The sequence below is a fragment of the Ilyonectria robusta genome, assembly GCF_021365365.1.
Source record: "Ilyonectria robusta strain PMI_751 chromosome Unknown BGZ61scaffold_20, whole genome shotgun sequence".
NCBI lineage: Eukaryota > Fungi > Ascomycota > Sordariomycetes > Hypocreales > Nectriaceae > Ilyonectria > Ilyonectria robusta.
This window is the reverse complement of record NW_025764454.1, coordinates 533,046-551,399: the sequence shown is the minus strand read 5'-3', so window position 1 is coordinate 551,399 and position 18,354 is coordinate 533,046. Positions and strand designations below refer to the sequence as shown.

Here is an 18,354-nt window from a genome sequence, read left to right as displayed (position 1 = left end):
AGCAATGGTCACAAGTGACGTTGTAGATTCCTCCCATATCAAAGGGAAATTGTTTCAGTGTTTATTTTCACATTTATCTTACCCCGGGACGGCTAATCGCATCAGGTCTGGATTAGGCTGCTGCTGCTCCATGGACATGTAGTAACACATCTCTTCTGGCATATACACACACCTATATTTCCAACGCCCACCACTACTTCCAACCATCGTCATAGGTTGGAGGACCCGGGCTATAGCTAGAGGCCCCCCTGAAGGTATAATAACCTTGATCACTAGGAAGGCCGAACCAAGCCCGAAGACAAGATGCCACCCCACGACGACGGCCAGTATCATGATCACATAATTCCAGTGCTCCACGACAAGGATATCCCCTTGTACGGGAATCATTCCGTTGAGAATCTGAGTAGGGTTGATTTCAGCTGTCACAGCCACTACACCAATCGAAAAGCGGGCAATACTCATAGCCATAGAATTGGCGTAGCCTTCCACTGTGAGTCCAAATACAGACTGCGACGGGTATGTCTGGAACTGAACGTTCAAGTCTTGGTGCACCTCCGTCACATCGTAACCTTGGAGTGCAATTCCACCTGCAGCCATGGACCTGAGGCTTTCGCCCATTTTGTGCTCCGGTAGAGTACTGTTGAAGACGTTGCTCACCCTTGATGTGCAGTTGTAGTACCAGCTGTCAGCATCTGATACTTCTACAGCTGAGGCGATGCTGCAGCCTGGACCGCAGGTACTGCTCGTGTTTGTGTAGAAGGTCGTCTGATTGGAGCCGTTTGGCAATGGAAAGAAAACGCTGGCAAGTTTGCCGGATTTTGAGATAATAGAGATGTGATGATCTTGGTCGCCATTGAGATCCGATACGAGCGAGCTGTCACAAGAGACAGAGGCGATAGCCATTCGATCCGTGGTAGCAACTAGGCGTTGATGATCTTCCTCTTCTTCGTCATCGTTGTCGGTGGCGGCTGCCCATTCATGAAAGAAGTAACGGCAATCGCGTACGCCGCAGAACATGAGGGGATCTTGAGCAGTCTAAAGCTCCCCTGGGGAGGGTTGTTGATCCAGAGTCTCCGTGGTGTATGCCAAAGAAATTTGTCCAAAGCTATATGCACGCGTATTAACATTATGAAGCTTGGTAGGAACAGAACTAGCAATGAGATGTAGTGTAGCGTCAAGGCATCCGGTTGACTAACCTGTTTGCCGTGAACTCTTGAGCCGTTCGAGACGTTGAATTTGATTTGACCGTCGTTGCCGTCCGTAAAGTGCTCATGTCTGGTGTTTCGATTCTCCCGGGAGTAATTTGGAGGACGTTCCTGTCAGCTTGCTCAACTGAATAGCATAGGCCCATTAACGCGAGGCCGATTTGGGATCCCTGTGCTCGATCAATAAATAGATCCCAGGCAAGCTATTCGACGCACATAAGGCATCGAATGATTGGATATCTTCCGTACGAGTATCAGGAACAGCCAGAATATGGCAAAAAGATGCGTCGCTTTCTGACGCGTTTTGATAGAGAGGATTATGACGTGAAAGACACTCTCGGCCTGGAGGATTAGCTCGACCTGCAATAATCAGCTTCAACAAAACTCGTGCCGACAAAAGGAGGTTGAGAACAGAAGATATAGCATACCTGTCGACGGGAATAGTAACGACGACTTAGTAGCCACCATCGGAGCATGCTCACGATCTCGCCTAGACCCTTCGCAACCGAGAATCCAAGGGCAAGGGAGAGAGCCGTGATCAAGGCATTGAACTGGCGCTTCGTCGAAGTCGACATGATAGGCATGACCTCGGAGTAAAAATACAGGGCCGCGTATATTGCGAGTGAAATGAGCAACGTGACAAGCCATCCCAGCAATACTTTGATGAAAAGGACGGCTTGAGACCGACGGGCCGCTGAGAGACGAAGGCGGTTCCCATCATGTCCGCGATTTGTGGGTGTTTTCGGTATCGAGTCTTTAAAGGTGGCGCTGCAATCGCCTTCTGCACCTGGACATGCCCACATTAACTCTGGCTGGTGTTGAAGAATAATAGGGGAAGGGATCTCACTGTTTCTCAATGGAACAAATGGGTGGCTCATCTTTGCCAAAGGTCTTGCAGAATTCTGCCTAATGGACATGGACTGGAGAATCTGCCTAGCATAACGGGGCTTGGAGGGAATAGAGCAAGAGAGAGATTGTTTTGAGAGATACGAGCAGAAAAGACTAGACTGCCAAATCCCCAGAGTCAAGAAAGCTCCTCACCGAGTGTTAAGCGAAGTGGACCACGTATCGGCTTCCCCGAGCTGATTTGAAACTCGAGTCACGGATGTCGCAGAGGCCATCCACTCGCTGCGCCACTACGAGGCAAAACGCCCGATGAGGATAAATCCAATGCGACGATTGGCTGAGAGAAATTGGTAATAATACCCAGGTATGAATAGTGCATGTCAGTTGGGATACGGGGCGACGGGTCTTCCCTCTCGGTCCGATCGGCTCATCTCCCACAGGGCGTAGCGCGCGAGGCATCGAGCGGTGGACGTGATTTCGAAACTCCGGGGCACCAATGGCCGAAGTACAAAGTTTACGACGATTTCAGACTTGGGAGAATTGTGGGTCGTATTGTTGTTTGGACAAGCCTCTGTCTGTCTCCTGGTTCTATACTGTCATGACAAGTCAGGCTCATGGGTGATGCTGGTGGGGCAAATGAGTTTGTCAAGGCACTTTGGGAGAGGCAAGGCGCTCTCGAAGCCAAGGTATTTTGACTGGGATTCTTCGGCACCTAGGAGGCCCCTGGGATATGATACTCTTACCGGTTTTCTAAACAATGTGTCTGACTATAAAGGCGAGCAAGCAGTACGTCTGGCTTCTGAGGCTAATCATAACTTCTACTTCCTCTTCAGCTGTGTCATCAAAAGCTTCCGTCTTTCGTTAAGACTACTCATCTATCATCATTATCACTTCTATTCTCTTCACCATGAAGTTCTCCCAGATCCAGCTTGCGTCTCTTCTCGTCTGCGGTGTCATCGCACAGACCGAGACGACGACGGCCTCTTCGGCTTCGTCGACAGACTTGCCTGGCCTACTCTCCCAGGTCCCTAACTGCATCCTTGGCTGTCTTCCTAAAGTGGGAGAAGAAATTGGATGCAAGAGCACAGACTTAGAGTGCCTCTGCTCCGACATTGGAGCTCTCGTTGCGCACATGGCAACCTGTGTGCCTGGTAGCGGGTGTGGTATCAAAGACGTCAGCGGTCAGTAATATTTGTGCTCATTGCGCAACATCATTCTATTTCAGTTCCAAGACTAACATAAATTGTTATCGATATAGACGGCACTGATCTCCTTCTACCTGTCTGTGATGCCATGAGCTCTTCCCCCGACTCCGCCGCTGTTGAGTCGGCCTCCAGCATCATTACTGCGGCTATTGGACCGGCTACTGCTACAACGACCTCCAACCCAGCCGCCATGATGGGGGTTCCTAGCGAGGGTATTCTGGCTGCACTGCTTGCGGCGCTCCTGGTTTAATGTGGTGGACGCATGGTGGGACGGATCTAGAGATGATGCTCGAATTTCTCTGTCAATTACAGCTTGACCTCTACGATAGACTTGACTTGCTTTCATTGGTGTATAAATAGAAGACTTGAATAGATATCTACATTCCCTATCGATTATCCATAGCGATGGGGGTAGCTTGAATAGAATGTTCTGTACTCCCTCGGACAAGACAACGTCCCATATACAACGCCGTATTGTAGTACCTGATGGTCAGTGGTCCTGTTACTCGTGCCCCTTTTCCTCACAATAAGTGGATAGCGGCACCGTGGTCCCGAGATATTATGCGCGTCGATATAACCGCTCACGGCTCTTGGATCCCAGCAACTCTGTCCGTGCTTGTCGTGTTGAACCAACCCATAAATACAGACTCGGGTTTCCTTTCCTTGACCACGTCATTGTCTTCCACAACAAAATATGTGTGGCTCAAGGCGGCCATGCAAGCATGGGTGACCTGAAGCAAGACCTTGCCCCCAAGCTTGAAATTGACCCCGGCGGCTCCACACTGACATTACCGTAAAAACTGTCAACTCGCTCGTCTAAGTTAGATTCTCTCACAGTTTCTCCTCAAAAAGGGATAACCAATAGATTAGGCTGGTTGTGACGCTATCGCGGTTAACAGTGGAAATATAGAGACGCTAAGCTGCGAGAGTTTGCACATTTTTTACGGTATTGGCCAGACTCTTTTACAGCGCCCCACCAGTCAGTCCTAGCTTCGTTTCTCTCCAGCGCCTGATGTGGGAGCGCTGAGGCACCTCAAACTACCTGCTACCTGTGCCCATTAGATGGAAGGTCGATCAAACCCACTGTTAAGGGGATCAAGCTGCCAAGGCCGTACTAAATGCGGCGGTAGACTTTGTCAATTTATACGGGAGTCTCAAATCCAGGCTTTGTGAACAGGGGACCCGCCGCCCTGTGTAGACTCTTCACAGAAGTGTCCTCTCCTGGCCCGGAGCGGTTGCCCCTGAACTATGGGTGTGTGGTACAACATTGACGGCATTGACGGCATTGATGCTACGTAGTATGTGAATCTTGTGAATCCCCCCATTGTCCCGGTATCTTCATGCTATCAGCCCCAAACTCTAGGGTTTCGGAACCCCCGAACTCAATTGTCTTGAATCCTTCATTCCTCCAATTCACATCTGTCACTCCTGTATAGTCTTGTCACTTTTTACGTCCCCTCTGGCCGGCCGGTACGACGTAACTGAGGCTCAAGCATGCCTACAAGGGAAGTCACAGAGCGTAGATAGCTTGAGAGGTCAGAGATCACCAGAAGTCACCCCACGACCCCTCAAAGCCAGCACCTAGACTGATAAGACTACCCTGTGTGACCACCTCTTCACTCCCTATAGGGAGTATAATTGGGCTCTAATACCAGAGCAGCACACCACCTTCCTCTTGGGCCGCCAACCTTCCGAACTGATCGCGAATGTTGACTCCTGCCTGCTTAAATTCCTTCCGAAAATAGGCAAGGAAATCAGCTGTTCACCCACGGACTACAAATGTATCTGTTCTGACTCCGCAGGTGTTCGACTCTCCAGAGAATATGCTGGGAACGGCATTGTTAAGCAAGGCAGAGACAACAAAATGACGGTGGACTTGCCAAGCCGGCAAACTAGAGTAGAGTGGGTTGCATCACAAAACTAGGACTCCCCGGCCAAGCCAACTACCTAGGTTCTTCAATGCAAATGCAGCGAGGCACCCTGGAGTGGACCCGTCAAATCGTAACTATGTAAACATCTCTGACTGGTTTCTCTGCCCCGCCTACATCCTGTGACATGTAATAGCTCCTGCTTGTTACGGTCTTGCCCCTGCATGTGCTTGACCACGCGGAGGCTGCCAACTACGCTCAAGCTATCTCACACCCGCCAAGGCTGGACATTAATTCGGCTCTCGGCAAGATATCTCATGAGGCCATGAAGATTGTGATCATCGTGCACTAAAAGACCCCGGGCCAAGCAAGCATCTACGTTTCTGCGGGCTCCAAGTGACGTAACGGCGGTGATGCCCAGCCCTCCGCCACCGCACGAATACAGTAGCATCATGCAGTTGATGCTGCCGAACTTTCGTCATGGACTTTCACTGGCACGTTCAACCTAAGGCGGGGACATTGAGTAACGTGGGATTCTATACGAGATCAACCCTCCATCCCAGTAAGTTGACGGCGGTGTGCCTTGATATACGTCAGGTCGACTCTAGAAGAAACCTCCTTTTCATCATATGGCATCCCTTATTCAAAGGGAGTTCATATCCTCATCACCATCCCTTCCTCTTGTGCCTCACTCGAACTAGATTGGGCCTCCCGACTACTCTGACAACTATTTGCATAATGTACAGCAACGTTATATTTCTCTCTGCCATGACGGCAATGGCGTCGAGGGCTCTTGCCTCGAGCTCTGTTCCCCCACCAGATGCCCCAATCCCAGAACTGTACCGAGACTCGGTGCTCCAGGCTTGGGATAATTCAATAATTCGCTTCCGACGCGACATGACCCAATTCTCCCCTGACATCTACAAGAACACCGCATTCGACCAGGCCATAGGTGGGAACGGGTACGTTTGCCATGCCGATTTTCTTAGATTTCTATCATGGCCTAAAACTGACTCCGGTTCTATGTCGTTAGGGCTATTAACGTCTGCGTACGATGGAACTCTAACACGACCGTGACCGAGACTACCCGCCAACAGGTCGAGTCTCAGTACAGGAAGTTGTACAACTTCTGGTGGGAGTGGCTTCCTGGCTACGATAACTTCCCCTTCGACGAGATCAAGATCAACTTCGTTGGGTGGGCTGTGAGGGACCGCAACCAGTTGCAGGGCTCCCTCGACGGCCTCAATGTCTACACGGAGTTCAAGGATGATCAAGGCCTCCCTGATTGCAACCCTGCCTGCTGGGTCGAGGACCATCTGGACGGAAATTTTACTGCCTGTCCCGGTGGGCGCGACCACCGCTACCACCAATTCTTCCTCTTGAACTCCGCCTGGGGTGATATGAACATGGGCGCGGCCATTGGGTACGGCATCGACGTCAGTATGTACGGCTGGGAAACCGTCGGTAGCAAGATGGGATACTGGCCCTTGCTACTGCATGAAATGGTTAGTGACACTCGCCCCATGAGAGTAAACGATGCCAGGTAGAGTGCTTTGCTAAGACTTGCTTCAGGGTCACACAATCGGCTTCTTGGACTATCTCGACCTCGAAGGGAACGCTCCCCCGAACGGAACCAACCCTTTGTCAGTCTGCAGTACCCTTTTCCTTCCTCCGAACCACCCCGAGAACTTCGTCATGAAGCCTGGAAACGGAGGATCCATTACTCCTCCTACCGTCACCGAGATGGAAGGTTGGATGATTCGCTACTGGTGGACCCGGATTTCTCGTCTCCGCGGCTGGCAGGCTGATAACACAACATATCCCCCGCTGCCGGATTGCCCTTCGGAGAACTTTGACAAGCGATCCAGCCACCATTTTTGCTCCTTGTAATACTGGTAGCACACTAGAGTTCCTATGAGCTTCTAGTTGTGTGGCCAGATGAGCAGCGTTGGTTACAGGTCATCGGGCTCAGGAGGGTACAGTCCAGCCAAAGAGGCACTCGAAATTTCCTCGAACATACTAGGGGGGACTTTTTCCCATTTTTTTTATTCTTCGCTGTATTAGACAGCTCTTTCTTTTCCTGAGGTCTACTCAAGCAATAGAGGTTATAACTTTCAAGATTTTCAGTTGTCCTAGCGTCTTGACTACTTTTTGGTGTCACATTCCCTCCGTTGGACTAGAGAAGAAACGTACCAAGAAACCAGTTACGGCCACTGGCGGACTGCGAACTCTTAGCACAACTCGCTTATGGTAACATCGGGTTTTCACTCACATCACTTGCCACTAGCCCCTAAATTGAGCAATTATTACTGCAAGCGACCTCCGCACTTATTCTTGACATTCTGAGTTCATATTGAATCTACACTTCTACAATAAATAATACAAGGTCTATTTAAACCTAAACGGGTAGAACCGCCTTGCCACCGAGACTATCCGTTCTTCTAAAAAGCTTCCCTGCCGGAAAGCTGCTAAGCTGGTTTTTCTGACTCTTACTCTTTTTAACCAGTACTATTATCTAGAGTATTCACGGTATTTAGGGTAGGAACTGTGTAGCTCTAGCGGAGGCCGGCTTGCTCTCGGCTCTATCCAGCCAGATAATAACCACCTCCACTGAGCCGCGAGTGCCATCAGATTAACATCGGTTGCACAGCTGCTGAGATATATAATAACGGTGAATAAACACTCCACTCTAGAATGAAAGGAATACGCTGAAAGGTCAAAACATGCTATGTATTGCTTCTGTTGGCAGAAATAGAGGAGAAAGCATTCATTCAATGCACACTGGACATAAATATACAAGGGCTTCCCCCACGGCTAGTTGGTATCAAAGATATATCTAATGTTCGTCTTAAGATGCTATCTATCCATCTAAATGTAGAGTTGTTTTATTTTGTAACTGTCTACGAGACTCCGTTTTTATACCTACAGAGTAATAATATTTATTATGCCTTTAATAGTGAAATAAGCCCCTTAACTTATTATACAAGTGCTTTATTGATATCGATGTTGGAAAGGGATGGGAACTTGCGTTCTGGTCAACTTGTCATCTTATTCTTTCTGGTCTTGCCGTGCTACCCATTCATGATCCACAAAAGAATCGCCGGAATTCATCAACCAGAAATACTCCCCGAGTAGCTCAGCTGGAAGAGCGTTCGGCTGTAACTGCCACCTTCGTTACCGAAAGGTCACCTGTTCGAGCCAGGTCTCGGGGATTGTTCATTCTTTTTGCCTTTCCCAAGAATATCTTGTTCCTGTTCTTTTTGCTCATCTGGGATTTACTTTCTTTTCCTATTCCTGGTTGATGGAGATGATCTGGCCCCGGGTCGTAAATATGTTAAAGGAGTTGAACGCGATCGAGGGCAAAGCCTTGCGCTATAATTGGCGGCTAGGTTTCGTAGCATTTAGGCGGTTTGCAAAGAGAATTGACTCCCCAAAATGCGCATGGGGGGTTTACCTGATTGGGTTTGTGAGACACCAATCTGAGACACCTCGCCCGCTTGACCCATGCTTCCACACCTGTCAAACGTTTGTCTCTTTCGACAAATCCACCGCGATACGTATGGGCAAAACATTCTTGATTCGTTGTTCTTGACGAATTAATACAACAGGATAGCCCATAATATAACTTAAGGACGACCAACACGGGCACATCGTGTGACCGTGTTGACCATCAAATAAATATCCCGTTAACCTTCTAAAACTCCCACCGTAGATATAGCTAGCCTCATTATTGTACAATCATACCCATCTGCGAACCCCCGACCTTGGCCTCGAACTCCAGGCGCCCTACGCTTCTGGCCCTGGCGATCCCTCCGGGGTCGCGAGCGCTGTCGCCTCATCGTCTGCATCCGCCATCTCAGTGTCTTCGTGGCCGAGGTCTATTTCTTCTTCATCATCCTCTTCGCCCTCTTCAGCTTCTTCGGCTTCGTCGCCGTCCTCTTCCCCGTCACTCTCCTCCGCCTCATCGTCACCCTCGCTCTCGCTGTCGGCATCTTCACCGCTGGAGTCTCCACTTTCGGGAGAGCGACCAAGGTTGGGGAACATGAGTCCTGGAGGCATTTCCTCATCGTATCCCTCTGGTGCATCGCTCAAATCGCTCAAATCGCTCTCGTCGTCTGCGAAGTCGTGAATGCTGGCCCGTTCACTCTCGGCTTCCTCTTTCTCGGTGGCTTTCTCATCGCCAGCTTCTTCTTCAGCACCTTCTTCCTCAGCACCCTCTTCATCGGCGCCCTCATCTTCAGCACCCTCCTCCTCAGCACCTTCTTCACGCTCTTCAGCATCCTTCATGTCGGCATCTTCCCCAGCTTCTCGTCTAACTTGTGCATCAGGCCCATCATCATCACTACCAGCTTCGCTAACAGGCGGGTTGGGCGTGTGGCTTCCATGCTTGCTACTCGATACGCTGCCGACCCGGCTCTTGCTCGCCTTGGGAGCCTCCAAGGCCCGAACCACAGCTTGCTCTGCCTTTCGTAGGATATCAGGCCTTCGGACACCGGCCTTTCTTGGACGGGGCGCTGCTTCTTGCTTCTCAACTTCCATTGGTGTTGCGGTGCCGGTAACGCTTTCTTGTCCATTGGATGGATTGAGAAGGTTACTGAGCGAGCTGGCTGCTTTCGCCTCCGCCTGTGCGGCAGCCTCTGCCTGCGCGGCGGCCTCGAGCTGAGCGGCAGCTTCCTTAGCGTTGTTGCGCTCCTCGATGATCTTACTAGGCTCGGGACCAGGCAGGGTCTTGGCTACCTCGAGATAAATCTTCGAGTAGCAGTCGTTGAGAAGGTCATCAATTGGTGTGACCTTCATAAGGTTGGCGTTGAGCTTCTTCAGCTCGATAGCATCCTTCATACAGTTGAACACTGGGACCTCGATGCCATCGGTGGCTGCCCATTCCGAGATCCTTTCGCTGACAATGTCAAACTCCTCGCTCGACATCGTCTTGAACGTGTCATCCAGCACCGGAGCGACATGGTAGCCTTGTCGGAGGAGCTTCAGGTATGCCACACAGCACGACTGCCACAAATCGACGAAGTGGTAAAAGTCGGCACCCTTTTTACGCAGTCGCCTCAGGAGCTGTTCCATGTTGCTGAGGTCAGACATGATGACGAGCAGCCTGGTCATGAAGCGGACGTATTGTTCGGTGTAGACATGATGACGACCCGGTCGCTCGGCGTCGCATTTCCAGACATTCATCACCATGGTCTTGGTCACCATGCTTTCCCGGAGAATGGCAAAGGCTGCCCTGGCTTCAACGTTGCTATCGGAGCCTTGCAGCGAAGTCCCCTCATCAAACAGGATCTTCGCGTGCCGCATGATGATTCGGTGCTGCCAATTGGACTTGTCCTTGTCTCTCAGTTTCGACAGGTTGCGGATGATGTACTCCTCCCAATCCTCTGGCTCGGTGAAGGAAGCAAAGTGATCATCTGGGTGGACAACAAGGCCAAATGGTTGGTCCGAGAGAATCGCAGCCGCGTCAACAGACGTCAACTCTTTCCGCATGACCAGCTTGTGCAGGATAGAAACAATCTTGTAGTGCGGTTCAAAGATTGGCTCACTGCTCCTGGACTTTCGAGCGCTGTAGGCGACTTCTACAGCCTTCTTCAGGGTACTCAAGAGCAGTCCCATGCTGACCTTGGTTCGCACATCTTTATGATCGAGCTTCTCTTCAGGAGTTTGGTACATTTTCCAGTAGCACTTGGCAAGCATGTAGGGGTTCCTATACGTTGTTAGTCCCGTCATCTGTTAATTTCAGGTGAGTACTCACTTCCAGTTGTCAGGCTTTCGCTCCATGGCCATCCTGAACAACTTGGCTGCAAACTTCCAGACCTTGTATTCCGTCATTTGGTCGTGTAGAATTCGCTTGAAGGTGCCGGCTCCCATGCTCTCAATAAAGAACCTTTCTTGCTCGGCATGGATAAAAGGCTCCATGGCAAAGGGTTCTCGACTTGACGCATACAGTCGCATGGCAAACTTGTGATAGAGATCATGCAGGGGGTCTCCGTCATGAGTATCGACGTCCATGTTTCGTGAGTGGGAGAGGGCGAGCGTGTAGCAGTGAATGGCGTTGCGCTGGAACTTAACAAGCTCCCCACGATCCTTGTTCATCTTGTCCGCAGTCCACAGAACAGCCTCGTCAAGTTCGTAGTCGAAGCACTCGGCCAAGCGGAACCAGGCATCCCACTTGTCCGCAGTAAACTGCAACTGGAGCCTCAAGAAGGTCGCGCCAATTCGCAAGTCATCCGTGGCACCAGGGGTCTGTCGACGGTTCAAGTCGACTCCTTTGAACTTCGTCAAGGCCATCATACCCAGTAAAAAGAACCAGCCATGCCTGGCAAGCGTAGTTTCTGGTGTATTGACGGATACTGCATCAACAGACACACCTCCAACAAGAGCCTGGTACAGTCGGAGCGGATGAATCGGCCTCTTAAGAAACTCGGTAAAGTTGCGCAAGTTGTGGGTCATTTGCGGAGTTGACTTCGTTTGTCCAACAGTTTGCTGCATGTGGTCGATTGTCGTCTTGAGATCAGATTTGAGGAGATCCTTCATCGGCATGCGATTAGCGAGGATGGTGACTCTCTCGACCAATTGCATAGTCTGGCGCTTCTCCAGCTTCTCAGCTGGGCAAGCGTGGTCCTGGATTTCCCAAACTCCAGCACCAAGCTTCAAACCGTGGAGATCGTAGAGCACCTGTGCTAGATAATCTTCCCAGTTCTCGATGTTCTTCAGCTTAAGAAGCTCAACACGCATCATCTTGAGGAAGATCTTGTTCGACGCTTTACAGAACTTGCGAATGCCAATGACTTGGTGCACCGCTGCGAGATAGTCCGCCAAGTCATTCTCCCGCGAGATGATCGAGTTCTGTTCCGTGATGGCCACCTTGAAGATCGTGTACTGGAGGGACCATGCTCGAACTTGCATTTCTCGTAGCTTGTTTCGCAGGGACTGGAAGGCAGCATTGCTTGCTGCATTTCCGGATGGCGCAGGTCTGATTCCGATCCGAATCTCATCCTCGCACAGAGCTGCAACGTGGAGTAAACAGCTGATCTTTGCAATTGCCGCAGATGAGGACTTGATGTGGTCATCATCGATGATGTCGAAAGAACTGTGCTCATTCAAAGCCAGCGATAGGGCCTGAATCAGCAGCTCATCCAAGGACTTGAGTGTTCTCATAAAGAGAAGCTTTCGGGAATCCACCAGCGTCTTGGAATACGTCTCACTTTCGAGATCGGAGACAATCATCTCGATGCTTTTAAGTTGGCATGAGAATTTCTTGGTTGCATACCCAATGGCATCGTACGCGTCTCCCAGTCGCGACCACAGGAAGAGTCGCAGTTCTGTGCTGCTGTTGAGGAGGAATTTCCACAGATCCTGTAATCCCTGGCTTGCGCAGTCAGACACTGGTTGGTTGCTCTGGTCTGTTGTTGACTCAGAGTCATCTTCACCAGTTGCCGCAGCTTCCGAGTCCTGGGCGCGGGCGTAGACAGACGTCGGGTTGAGGACAGGTTCAAGGGTCTCAATGACATGGACTGGATTCTCCATATCGTCCTGGAAGAGGCCAAGGAAGAAGTCCATCGTCGTCAACTTGGAGATTTCTCGATCGGCAGCAGCAGAGGAGATCGTTGGCATGACCACGTTGTTGGGCAGAGTAATGGTAGGAACCTTTTCGTCGGACAAGAAGTCCCGAACAGATGTCCACATGAGAAGGATATGCTCCCGCACGGGGTTTGCCGAGAGCGACGAAGCAAGCACAGATGCCCATAGAAATCGAGCCGTGAGGGGATCATCTGAAGGACGGTCCAGGTAACGCACATACGCTGAGGCGACATCTAGCCATCTCTCAAGTCGATCCTTGGTAGAAGTCCGCGTTGCATAGTTCACTACGCTGTTAGGGTTGGTGATTCGTTCATAAATGTCAAGATGCAACTCGAACATCATGGGGACAATATTCTCGAGCTCAAGAAGCCTCTCAGTAGACCCAACTGCGAGTTCCAACTCATCCGTGACCCGTTGATACAACGCCGAGTCCACACGATTGAGCATTTGAACCACGGATGTTTTCATATTGTCGGACCATTTCGCTGTCGCGTAGCTCTCGCTAATGGCTCGGACCCATTCGAAAGCGATGTCCTCGCCAGTCATCCAAGAACGGTATCGGTGGATCTTCTTCGCAAAGGCCTTGAGACCCTGGGCCTCATTGAAGGGCATAGTGGATGTCTGGTCTTGCGAACCTGTTTTGGCGTGCTCTAGGAAGGAAGACAAACCAAGACTAGCCTGCTCATTCTTACTGAGTAAAGCCCTGGCCACTCCCTCCTTGAACTCAACGAGGACGCTTCGAAGATCCTTTGCTGCGGGAGGAGTAACTTTTCCTGGTCGATCTTCGGTCGCACACGAGTCCAAGATTTCGTTGATATGCTCCAACGTTGTCTTGTCTTCCACACCGAGATTTTCGAGGATGCTCTTTGTCATCTGGAACAGATTCTGGTCGGCACCCTGGTACGGCTGCAATTGAGTCGCAACCAGTGTGCTTTGGTCAGCTACCTCCTCGGCCTGGAGAGTTTCTCTTCGTCGAACACGTTTGCTTCGCTTCTCGGCTGTATTCTCTTCCTCGGTTCCGTCTGGTAGTCCAGCTGTCGATTGCGATCGTTTTCTAGTGGGCAGGGATATGCTGCGGTCCTTCGATGGACCTTCAGCTGCTTTCTGGCCTTCCACGGGGCTATCAGATGCCTCCTTGTCATTTGGGGTGTCCTTCGTTTCTTCATTCGATGGGTCTTGTGTTTCCTCGTTTGAAGGGACTTTCGTTGCCTCGTTCGAAGGGACCGTCGTCTCGTTGCCCTCTCCCTCGCCCGCTGCGGAGTCTTCCTCGGGAGGTTTCTCGCTGTTGGTTTGAGCCTCAGGGCTTGCAGTCTCGGGCTCAGTTGAGGGTGATCCCATTTCCACATCCTCCAGAGAGCTTCGGACAATGTTGTCACACGCATCAAAGGCCCCAGCCACATTCTCGAGACAATTTATCAGCTCCGCCCCAAGTCCGGGCCAGGATAACACGGATCTAACGGAATTCTTGCGGCCCGAGGTCTCCGCAGGGACTTCTTCAGCATCCTCAAAAATCTCACTTGGAGCAGGGCTGACTGCAGGAGGCTCCAAGGACTTTGTAGGATCGGGAAGGAACGGAATCGGGTCGAGATGGCGCTTGAGCAGGGCTGGCATCTTCTTCGACATCCACGGCACCATCATGGGGTGTGACATGGCAACCTCATCATCAAGAAGACGGAGCTGGTCCTTCAGCTGCTCACCTGCCAGCCCTTCAGCCAAAGAGGGAGGACCAACCTCCACGACAGCCGGGTCGTCATCCAATTCCACCGCGGACTCCAAACAGTATCGCTTGATTCTTCCGCTGTTCATCGATGCAGCGAAACGGGCGGCTCGTCTCCAGAGCTCTGGGTCGGAAGGATCTTGGTCCAGGGCAGCCGCCCAACTGTCCAGGACCTTGCGACCATTGTCGTTCTTGTAGTCGATTCGGGATTTCGTCCTCCAAGCTGGGTCTGAGTTCAGCTTATCCTTAAACTTGTCGACAAAGAACTGGCCGTAATTCTTGTAGGAGAGGTACAATGCTTGGGAAAGGCTCGCTGCCACGCCATCCGCACCTCCAGCATCAGCGTCTAGCTCCCCGGCGAAGGAGTCTAGGACGGAGACCTCGGGCTGGCCATCGGCTTGTCGCTCTGCTCTCTCGTAGTCGGTTTTCGCTTCGCGGTACTTGAAGATCTCGGATTCGAACAGTTCGTCGTAGGCGGCACCAGCGGCGTCGCGCGATCGAGCGCCCTGCGCATGGAGCTTCAGGGCATTTTGGAACCGTTTGAGGGCTTCATCAACCTAGAACAAAGTCAGTTTTCCGGCGCGCAGAGAATTCCGGCGCGGGAGACGAACATGAAGCTCCCTGCTGGTGTCAATCTGCTCGTCGATGTTCTCCTCCGGCTCGAGGTTGATGGCTTGGAAAGCCGGCTGCATCCTGTCATCAGTACAAGCACCGCTGTGACAATCGCAAAGACATTACCATCGTTGCAGCTATAGGATGACCGGTACAGGGGCCGACATTCGGACCTGCGATGAATTGTAACTTCCACTCGGCGTTGGTGTTTAGAGCTGCTACGTTTCGTTGGCACCCATTAAGCTTGGAACCGCGTTCTGGACGCGGCCGTCAGCCTCGTCAAGCCACGGCGCAAAAGGGGCACGTGGGGTGTGGCGCAGCATAAGGCTGCACGTATCGTCGCGCGGCCCTTGACCTTTAGCTCCAGCTATCAAGCCAGATCTTAGGGGAAGCTTCCGCCGGCACGACCATCCAATTCCAGCTCCACCACCAACGCCGGCGAATCCGCAACTGTCGACTTCTGTCGCCGCGGCGCTCGATTCACTCTCCGCAGCCTTCTCGGTGGCTCTGGTTCTACAGCGGTCCCCTGCTCCTGCACACCGGCCCCGACGAGGCAGCCTACCGCCGCCATGGTCGCGCCAGCGGTGCCTGAGTGAGCGCAACATGAGACGCACCCGTGAGGACGATGGATTAACCCGATCTAGGATCACCGAGGAGATTCTCCACGAATCAATTGACGCCCGAACTGAATCGCTCAACGCCCTCCGAGAACTCGGCCCCCCCGATCTTGTCCACCTCCTGAAGCACCAGATCCGAAACCCGACGAGACAGGTACCTACACCGATGAGCAATCGAGGCGGAATACTAACAACTGTCAGCTCGGCGTCTACCACCATGTCACCGGAGTCGATGCCTCGTCCTCGGCGAGTTTGGCTGCCTACATCAACACCTTGACCTACAAGGAGCATGGCCCCAACGCGACCAACAAGATCGACGAAGGGCTGTACTGGTAGCTACCCCGCCGTCCCCATGCTCATGTTGCGGACAAGATGGGCTAACTCGAATGAAGCTGTTACAATGCATTCTCACGCCTGGATATGCGCGTCCACGTTTCGATCCCAGGAACCGTCGAGAGCTACTGCGTCGACGAGCGAGGCGAGAAGAGGAAGGCTTCAGAGGATCTCTGGCTAGAGACCTATCTCTGCAGTGTTTTACGGGCATACTCCTACGCTGATGACGGCAGCGGCGATACCATCCGAAAAATCATGGGCGTTCGAAGATTCAATCCTGTCACTAACACTGAGACTGAACATCGGTTCCTCCATGCTGCTGAGCAGCTGTTCTTTAAGGGTATGCCACCTGTCAGCAACAGCGCCTACATGTACTAACTCGACCCAGGATGGCAGTTGGGATCCGATTCGGTGGTTCAAGTGCCTACCAACGTGTCCAACCATTTGACCACTGGCCTCCTCAAGTACCTCGAGACGACCGGCCGTTATGCTTCCGGCATCAACTTGTTTGAGAAGCTCCGAACCCAGAGCGTCGAGGTGTCGTCTTTGCTAGCAAAGGTCATGTTCATGGGGAATGAAGAGGTTTCAGGTGTCCGAACTCTGTACCAGGCTCTCAAGGAAACACCCATGGACTATGTCATGCTTGACACACAAGCTGAGTTCTTGCTCAAGAAGGCCAATGGTGCGCCTACTCCCGAAGGCAGGGAAGAGAGATTGAAGCTGGCTCTTGGCTGTGCTGACCGAGGCACTGTCGCCGCCCCGACTGAATTCGGCACCTGGGCTCGTTTGGCCCAAGTCTATGTTGCAATGGAGGATTGGGACAACGCTCTTACCATTCTCAACTCTTGCCCCATGTTCACCTACCAGGACAAGGACACCCCTCTAATGCCAGAGCCGAAGGAAGTCCACTTACCGACGTTGCCCGAAACCCGGCTGGACGAGATTGATAGTGAGCCTGAGTCTCGATACTCAGAGCACGTCGACCCCAGCCTGTTGAACCTGCGTGCAGCAGCGTACCGCGGCACCTTCAAGAAGGCGTATGATATTTTGACGGAGATGACCGCCAAGATTGGCTGGGACCAGCTCCTAAAGATCCGCAGCAATGTGTTCGTCATGGAGGATGAATACCGAACAGAGAAGCAGGAAGCCACTCAGCCAGCTTCCGCAAACCGAAACCCCAGCACCGACGCCCTTCACGGTTCGCCCGACAAGCCTACCAACGGCGAGGAATCATCGGAGAACGAAGAGAAGCCCAAGACACCAGAGAAGCCAGACGAGGCAAAATCACCTGCCGAGACCGAGTCGCCTGCCGAAACCGAGCCAGTTGTCAAGATTGATGCCCCTGCCGAGACCCTGCCAATCGATGGTCAGGAGAACGGCGTCGAGAAGCCCTCGAACACAATCGACCCAGGCGAGATCAAGTCTGATCCTGAGAGTGTAAGTTGAATGATGGACACGTTGACTCATGAACTAACTGAGTTGCAGGCAACCAAGAACGACGATCACTTGTCGAAGCTCAACACTAAGCGACTCTGCGAGCGCTGGTTGGACAGCTTATTCATGGTTCTTTATGAGGACCTCCGAGTCTACACTATTTGGCGAACTCAGATGGCCCAGTATCGCGCCCAGCAGATGCAGTATAAGAAGTCGGCCGAGGAGTGGGAAATCCTAGGTGCTCTCGCTGAGCGCCTCCAGCACACTGATGAGGCTATCGAGGCCTACCGTGCGTGCCTGTCGCTGCGCTTTAGCCCCAAGGCTCTGGCGGGTATTCTGCGCGTGTTCGAGACGACTAAGAGCACTCGGGAGACGGTGGCATCTGTCATCCGTCTTGTAACATGGCAGTACAGATGGTACAGCGAGTTCAGCCCCGAGCTGCTACACACCATCCGCACCCTTATTGAGGACGAGGGAGCGGTCAAGGTCCGAAGCATCATCCAGGCGACAAGCCTGCCGCAGAACGTGCTGGACTTGACGCATCACTATGCGGCGTTGTGCGCGACGTTCCGAAGCAGCGGAACTGACGGTTAGGTCGAAAATGGCGACGGAAAGGCGACGTCGGGATCGAACAGATCTAGGGGGTTGGAGAATGAAGAAGTGCTGGCTTACAAGTGAAAGTGGATAGATGTATGAGCGAGGTGTAAGGGAAATACTAGGGAAATACGTGGTGTAGCAGGCCCGGCAACTGGCTTTGTCTTCCGGGAGCAAACATACTCGAATTTAAAACTAATACACCCTCATCTTCGAATGGAAACGAGAGCCCTTTGATGCCAGGTTTGAAGTTGTGATGGCAGAGTGGATGGTGATAAGTCAGGGTCGAGCGGGCTTATTCAGCAACTCTCCGACCATCGCTGACGCACTACCGGCGGC

At 52.0% G+C, this 18,354-nt stretch overlaps 6 protein-coding genes and 1 non-coding gene across 7 annotated transcripts; 4 read left to right on the top strand and 3 right to left on the bottom strand.

The window, feature by feature from the left end:
- Positions 1-78: 78 nt before the first annotated feature.
- Positions 79-1,017, bottom strand: BGZ61DRAFT_536354 (uncharacterized protein; the record flags this gene model as incomplete). The annotated part of the gene is made up of 1 exon (XM_046254384.1): positions 79-1,017. The coding sequence occupies one exon, from the start codon at positions 1,015-1,017 to the stop codon at positions 79-81; it is 939 nt and encodes a 312-aa protein (XP_046100031.1).
- Positions 587-1,529, bottom strand: BGZ61DRAFT_458243 (uncharacterized protein). The gene is made up of 2 exons (XM_046246731.1): positions 1,197-1,529; positions 587-1,105 (listed from the first exon to the last, which is right to left on the bottom strand). Exons 1-2 carry the CDS (start codon positions 1,349-1,351, stop codon positions 1,036-1,038), a joined length of 225 nt encoding a protein of 74 aa, XP_046100030.1. The 5' UTR covers positions 1,352-1,529; the 3' UTR covers positions 587-1,035.
- Positions 1,530-2,822: 1,293 nt separating this feature from the next.
- On the top strand, positions 2,823-3,506 carry BGZ61DRAFT_591370 (uncharacterized protein; the record flags this gene model as incomplete). The annotated part of the gene is made up of 2 exons (XM_046256682.1): positions 2,823-3,232; positions 3,310-3,506. The coding sequence occupies exons 1-2, from the start codon at positions 2,959-2,961 to the stop codon at positions 3,504-3,506; spliced, it is 471 nt and encodes a 156-aa protein (XP_046100029.1). The 5' UTR covers positions 2,823-2,958.
- A 2,395-nt stretch (positions 3,507-5,901) lies between these two features.
- BGZ61DRAFT_497014 (uncharacterized protein) lies at positions 5,902-7,014 on the top strand (the record flags this gene model as incomplete). Its single annotated transcript, XM_046251084.1, has 3 exons — positions 5,902-6,086; positions 6,158-6,629; positions 6,697-7,014. The coding sequence occupies 3 exons, from the start codon at positions 5,902-5,904 to the stop codon at positions 7,012-7,014; spliced, it is 975 nt and encodes a 324-aa protein (XP_046100028.1).
- Positions 7,015-8,249: 1,235 nt separating this feature from the next.
- Positions 8,250-8,336, top strand: BGZ61DRAFT_t172. The gene has a single exon. It is a non-coding gene; the product is annotated as a tRNA-Tyr (tRNA).
- A 467-nt stretch (positions 8,337-8,803) lies between these two features.
- Positions 8,804-15,262, bottom strand: BGZ61DRAFT_99239 (uncharacterized protein). The gene is made up of 4 exons (XM_046257310.1): positions 15,164-15,262; positions 15,037-15,111; positions 10,880-14,982; positions 8,804-10,831 (listed from the first exon to the last, which is right to left on the bottom strand). Exons 1-4 carry the CDS (start codon positions 15,164-15,166, stop codon positions 8,911-8,913), a joined length of 6,102 nt encoding a protein of 2,033 aa, XP_046100027.1. The 5' UTR covers positions 15,167-15,262; the 3' UTR covers positions 8,804-8,910.
- Positions 15,263-15,537: 275 nt separating this feature from the next.
- BGZ61DRAFT_427200 (budding site selection protein) lies at positions 15,538-18,235 on the top strand. Its single transcript, XM_046243693.1, has 6 exons — positions 15,538-15,629; positions 15,682-15,808; positions 15,856-15,986; positions 16,047-16,327; positions 16,376-17,424; positions 17,473-18,235. The coding sequence occupies exons 1-6, from the start codon at positions 15,607-15,609 to the stop codon at positions 18,013-18,015; spliced, it is 2,154 nt and encodes a 717-aa protein (XP_046100026.1). The 5' UTR covers positions 15,538-15,606; the 3' UTR covers positions 18,016-18,235.
- The last annotated feature ends 119 nt before the right edge of the window (positions 18,236-18,354 follow it).